Source organism: Vombatus ursinus, unplaced genomic scaffold (assembly GCF_900497805.2).
Source record: "Vombatus ursinus unplaced genomic scaffold, bare-nosed wombat genome assembly UNPS02000749.1, whole genome shotgun sequence".
NCBI lineage: Eukaryota > Metazoa > Chordata > Mammalia > Diprotodontia > Vombatidae > Vombatus > Vombatus ursinus.
In genome coordinates, this window is record NW_020940527.1 from 27,084,781 (window position 1) to 27,091,663 (window position 6,883).

At 41.0% G+C, this 6,883-nt stretch overlaps 1 protein-coding gene across 1 annotated transcript in view; it reads left to right on the plus strand.

The window, feature by feature from the left end:
- The window catches only part of TLL2 (tolloid like 2), a 161,407-nt gene extending 158,329 nt beyond the window's left edge, over window positions 1-3,078 (plus strand). The window contains exon 21 of the mRNA XM_027860758.1: window positions 2,739-3,078. Coding sequence (XP_027716559.1) covers window positions 2,739-2,873 — 135 coding nt within the window. The 3' untranslated portion in view covers window positions 2,874-3,078. The remainder of the gene's footprint in view (window positions 1-2,738) is intronic.
- Window positions 3,079-6,883: the final 3,805 nt, after the last annotated feature.

Genomic DNA, 6,883 nt, shown 5'->3' on the forward strand with positions numbered 1-6,883 from the left:
TTAGGTGCTTGCTACCTGAGAGGCAGTGTAGAATAGTGGGCAGAAGGCTTCAAACTATGACTGAGACATCCTGTGCTATGTTCTTACGTATATTATTGATGATTTGGATTATGGTATGGAATTATGCTTATCGAATTTACAAATGATGCAAAACTGAAAGGAGGTAGTTCCCACATTGTAAAATGTTTCAAAGCACCAAAAATAAAATGAGTTGGATCCAGAAAAAAGGAATAGTGGGTAAAGAGATGGCCTTGGAGTCTAGAAGACTGGGATGGAACCCCACCTCTGCTGTAGGCTAGCTGTGTGACCCTGGGCAAATCTCTTAATCTCCTTAGCCCCGTGCAGCTAATTCTCTAAGACAAGATTTCATAGCCCTTTTTCTGTCATGGACAATCTGGTGAAGCCCATGGAAGCCTTTTCTTAGAATGTTTTAAAGTTTATTAAATAAAATACGTAGGGTTATAAAGGAAGCCAATTATATTGAAATACGGTCATCAAACCATTTAAAAAAAAAAAGCACGAGTTTGGAGACTCCAGGTTAAGAAGCCCTTCTGAGACTCTTAAATAATGGCATAGGTTCAGATCTGCATTCTTAGAGGAAATGTCCTCAGTGAGAGTTCTCTACATTAGTGGAATCACAGGTCTGGTCCAAAAAAAGAAACAAAACAGAAGAGAAAACCAGGTGCCTCACCCTAGTTCCAACTCCAGATAGAGGTATAGAAGGTAGCAGGCTTAATTCACACTTTTTCAGATTTTTAAAACAGATTTACTTTTATCAGTGTCTTTTGTTTTTACATCACCTAGATTTCCTCTTGTATCTCTACTCTCTTCCTTCCAGAAAGCCATCCATTATGATAAAGAATTTTTAAAAATAAAGCAGTAAAAAAGGAAGAATTAAAAAAATAAACAAAGTTGATCAATACGTTGAAAAAACCTGACATTACGTACAGTTTTCCACTCCCTCTGCCCCTTATCGCTGCTTCTTCCTCAGAGAAGAGAGGTGTTTTCTCATAATTCTTTCTTTCTTTTTTTTTTGACTAAGTTTTCAGACATCTTCACAATTATAACTTCACTTTGTTCTTCTTCCTTCAGAGTTGGAACCTGCTATGTTGGCTTTCACTCCAAGGCTTTGCTCCTTCCATGTTTCATTGAAACATTCTGATGAACAAAAGCTGCTTTGGCAATGCCCTCCTAGACACACATACATATGTGCGCGCACACATGCATGCACACATGCACACATATGTGTGTATGCACATATATAGCGGCCTGGCTAAGCCACTGCAGGAAAGCCTTTGCTTCTAACTTGCCCACTAGTCACCCTGACTTTAGTGAAGTTCTTACATAAAAGCATGGCCAAATGCTATTCAAGGACTGGCTCTGCTGCTTTTGGTAAACCACAAGGAACATCTGGATCAGAGCTTTTGAATGAGAAGGGACCTTAGAGGCCCTGTGGTCCAACCCCTTCCTTTTAAAGACAGAGAACTGAGATTTAGAGAGGTTAAGTGCCATAGTGTCAGAGACAATATTTGAACTCAAATCCTTTGGACTCCTGGTTTAGCACTCCATGTTTCAGCACTATACCACCCTGACTCTCAATCCTTTGGACTTTTCTGCCTGTGGAATCTCACCTGGACCAGGGCAACAACCTCCTGACAGGTCTTCTTATCTCATCTCTTCCCCATCTGCTCCATTCCCCGGCACTTTGACCAATTGTCTTACCTAGTGCACATGCACGCTTCCATCATTCACCCCCTCTGCTCTTAAACTCTTTACTATGGCAAGTCCTATCTGTTCAAACTCCACAATCTCATTCACATCTCTTTCCTTCATTACTTTCCCCATTGCATTAATTCTAGTCTTTGCAAACCTAAAAGTGTCGGATGCTGCAGAGATATTCAGAGAAATAAAAACTACATAAAAAAACAAAGTCACTGGATTTGCTGATTAGCAGCCATTGAGAAAAGAGTTTTAGTAGGATGGTGAGAATAGAAGCCTTGTTGAAAGCTTTAGTTATATCACCTTCAACTTCTCCCCACCTAGTCTTTTCCCTTAGCTCTGATAGGTAAGCTTTTGCCATATCTTGCTGAATTCCAGGCCCTGAAGTCATTTCCCAACCTCTTTCCCTTCCCCTTTTTATGTGCTGTCTGGTCTCCATTAGAATGTAAGCTCCTTGTAGGTAAGGACTGTTTAGCTTGTTTGTGTTTGTATTCTAAGAACCTAACACAGTGTCTGGCACATAATAAGTCTTAATGTTCAATCACTGATCTATGTATCTATTTATGCATGTGTCTATTTCTCTATCTACATATATACATATATATCTGTCTATCTATATATCCATCCATCCATCCATCAATCCATGTATCTGTTCATCCATCTATCCATGTATATATGTATGCATGCATGTATGTATCGGCCTGCCTGCCCCTCTATCTATTTATCTATCATGGTGGAGTATGGTGGAGCCCTAGACTTAGAATTAGGTGGAAACTGGATTCAAATCCTGCCTCTGACACTTAGTAGCTGCATAACCATGATCAAGTCACTTAATCTCTCTTCTTAGTTTCCTCATCTGTAAAATGGAGCTAATAATGGAAGTAGTCCCTCCCTCATAGGTTGTTGTGATCACATGTAAGAATGTGTACGAAGTGCTTTGAAAACCTTGAAACTTTATAAATGCCTGGTGTTATTTTTCAGCTTATTTAAATGCTTGTTATTCTTTCTTCTTTTCTCAGCCTTTAGAAGAAATCTACTCTGCAGGGGATTCACTGATGATCCGCTTTCACACAGACGACACCATCAACAAGAAAGGCTTTCATGCCCGGTATACAAGCACCAAATTTCAAGATGCTCTCCACATGAGGAAATAGTTTCAGTGCTCCTTAAACACATCACCGTCTTCGATACCAACACCCAACTGAGTTTTATTTTCCCCACGAGCAGTACCCTGTTAATCTGACCCAAAACACTGCACAGTATTTTCCTCCAACCAAAACTCAAAATCCAGCCTTTCTTTGAATGGAATGAACATGACACTCTCTTTTGCTGACATTTCAAGGACAAAATATGTTCCTTTGCTGAGAGATTTTCAATCATTGGCCCAAAAGAGTTGTTTGATTATTTTTCAGCAATGTCAAGGTTTCAGTTGAAAGGAGTAGCTGGACATCCAAGTGACACCAATGGACGCACTGCCTCCCCCCCTCCTTGGATGGAAGGATGATGGGTGGGTGGTTAGGTAGGAAGGAAAGTGTGTTAGCACTTGAGACTTTCCTTCCTTTTCAGAAAGAGTTGAGTCAGATGGGAGACAACCTGACCATGTTGGGCCTTTTCCCCTAGTCAGCTGAATCTAGATCGTGCAATAACTGACAAGCTTGATAATTGTTGATTTAGATACACTGTGCATTAATTTAATTCCCAACAGCACATCACTAACCTGCTTGTAGGGAGTCTAAAAGAGCTGCCTTTTTGCTTGTTGTTAGAGCACATTGGACCACAGGAATATAGGATCTTAGAGCTGGACGGGACCCTAGAGGTCTTCTACCCCTACGCTTTTATTTTACAGATAAGGAAACTGAGGCTCAGAGAGGTAAAGTGACTTGCTCAAGGTCACATGGCTAGTTAGGAGCTAAACTGGGTCTCCAACTCAGGTCTCCTAATTCCTGGTCTTTCCACTATACCATACTGCCTCCCAGAAACCTATGGGTGTGTCACAGGCTAGAATGCTGCTTGGATGCCAAAACCAGAAAGTCCTTTGCATTTCTGAGTGTAAGTGGGGAGATCATGGATCCAAGGGAACTGGGATGGAGCTGTTACAAATGGTCCTCTGGTTACATCAACTAGGGTGGGTGGGAGGGAATCATCAATCTCTCTTTGCTTCTTCTTGTTTGCCCTTCTTTGTATGGGCCAAAGAGTCAGCGTGGTGTCCTCTTTGTAGCATGGAGGAGCCATTGGACTGCCATGGTGAGAGCCTCTATCGTGCCAAAAAGAGATTATTTCCTAGCCTCAGAGGGGCTAACTTGTCTTCGAAGTAGCCAATGCTCATTTCATTGGCAAATGGCATGGAGGACAAATGTTCTTCAAGAGACCAACTCTTTTCACCTATATGGCCTAGAGCTCAGAAAGATCATAAGCTAAGAGAGGATCATCATATGGTCCAAATTAATTGTCTGCAAGTTCCACTGGCAGATCTAGTTAAGAAAAATGACTTCAATCAACCAAGTTCCTCAAGATCAGACTACCAACTGGTGATCAGAGTAAACAAGGCTTGGCATTTCTTTGGGAGAAATGCAAAAGCTGAATCTTGAACAATTGTATAGCATCATGATATAGTTTTAGGGGGAGGTTAGTTCTGAATGGCATTGTCTTAAGGCAAATGTGGGCATTATGAGCTAAAAGCTGTGGTGTGTTAGCTTTAATGAAATATTTATGGTTAAATAATTTATAATGATGTTTACATAACCTTAAGTACCATTAGGTAAGAAGTTGGCTACGGCACATATGTTTCAGACATAGATTGTTCTCAGTAATATTAAAGACAACTCCCATGCCTTTGGGGACTAAATGAAAGTCATTTAAACTATAGTTTGTGAAGAAAGTTAAAGTAATATTTTAAAAATTGGAAAATCCCACCATAAGAAATTATCCAAATAAAATCATGGTTGGGAGTTTAAAAAAAAAAAAGATTATACAAAGGTAAAGGGAAATGCATGAAAATATTTTCTTGCTTTAAACAGGAAAAAGCTAAGTAATAATAATATATATATATATGTGTATGTATGTATGTATGTGTGTGTGTAAAAGGTCAGTAGTCAAAGCCTTAATAAATGTAATATGAAAATATTATACTTGTTGACCACAGTTTTACTATAGGCCATACGAAATGCTCTAATAGTATGTTTGGTTGGTTACACCTTGTGTTTGCTTTAAATAAGTTCTATTTGGATTATACATCCAGGAATGTCATTCAATATTACATCATAATGTATAGAATTTCCCAAAAGTCTCTATACAGTAAACTCTTAATAGATTAAAATTGCATGAAGACTTTTGGGGTACCCCAATATAGGAGAATCTACCCACCCTGGACTTTTGGACTAGAAGACCAAGCCAACACGTCCAAATTAAATTTTCACCACACATTTCAGTGGTTTCTATCCCAGTGTTGTACTTCCAAGGGAGTTCCCCCATGCCATCCTCCTAACATTGGGCAAAATTGAAACCAAAGACAGGCCACAGAGAAATGATTCGGGTACTTTTCTGCCTAGGAACTAGAGACATTTTGGTTTCCAGCTAGTAAGTGGTAGAGCCAGAATTCAAACCCAGGGCTTCTGATTTCCAAATCATCCCTCTTTCCACAATAACACACTGTAGCAAAATTGCTCCTGTTGCACTTGAAACTCAGGATATTTCATACAAAGGTCATATTTGAAAAGAATGCTGAGCATAACTTCGCTCCACAGATACCAGGCTATTATCCTGTCACTGGGTTCCTGGCCTGGTGTTTGAAACAAGGAGACACCAGAGAACTGCCAGATTCTGTTGAGGTTTAGGGGTTCAGGGGTGCTGGGACCCCAAAATTACAACGTGCGAGTCCTGCCCGAAAGAATTCGACCCAAGCCTTCTTTCAGCCAAAGACAAGGTTTATTAAAACATCTGTTATATTGGTCAGACTCTTAAGGAGTCTGAATGTTAGTGAGCTATTGGCTAGATTGTAAGAATCTAAGCAGTGGCTAGATTTGAAGAAGCTAAGCATCTTAATGGAGACAAGATGGACCTTATATACAGAAAGACTGGGAGGGATCTAGGAGTGGCCAAGTAGTTTGGGGTAACTGGGGGAGGGGTCTAAGGAGATCTGGATGGGAGTGGCCAGTAAGCTGGGGCACACAGAATGCCAGGGACCTGGACCACATGTCCAGAGGAAAATGGAGCCTAGTTAGGATTAAGGGTGGGAAATGGCCAGGGACCATAGGGAGGTAAGGCAAAGGAGGGCCAGGCTAGGTTAAGGGTAACCGAGATTGGGTGTAGCCACAAGGAAAGGCCAGTTGATGGGATTATAGCCTGAGGCTAATGCCAGAGATGTGGCCAGTGCGAAAGTCCAGGGTTTTTCCTTTTTGGGGTCTAGATCCCATCCTCATCAATTCCAGCTCCACCTAAAGACAGAACAGAGGATTTGGGTCTTTGGAACCCAGCATGTTTTACTTTTAAGACAGTCCTTGTTCAGTGTAGTTTGTATCTGGGATCTCCTTGATCACCCTTGAGTAGAACCTTTCTTCTACCTACGGCTCCTCCCTTCCCATTCTGATATGCATTGGAAATTCTCATGTAGATTCCTAGAATCACAGAATTTAAGAGTTGGGGGACAGGACTTTAAGGACCTTTTGCTCCAATCCATACCCAGAAGGAATCCCCACATACCTGACAAGTGTTTATTCAGCCCCTGCTGGAAGATCTCTAATGAGGAGGAACCTATCACCTATCACTTCCAAGACAACCCATCCTACTTTGGCTACCTCTAAGTCTTAAAGCTCAGGCATATATCCCCTTCTCGTTTCTTAATTAGGGCATTGACTTCCAAGTTATCCTCTGAACCAGACAGGGACTGCCCTGAGATTAGCCCAGATTAATCTTCCCAGCCAGAGCTTTCATAAAATCAGATCTCTGGATCAGCCAAAAAGTAGGATCTGGATTTATGGTCTCAGCATTGCCTTGACTCCCCTCATGTCTTACCCACTCTTCATCAACTGGCCTTGCTGTTGTATCAGTGTCCCTCATACATTTTCCTTGTTTATTCTAGGCCAGTTCTTAAGGCCTGGAGTGCCTTTCAATCTTACTGGTTTTTGGAAGACCCAAAGTAGATATGGTGTTGTTATCTAATCTAACA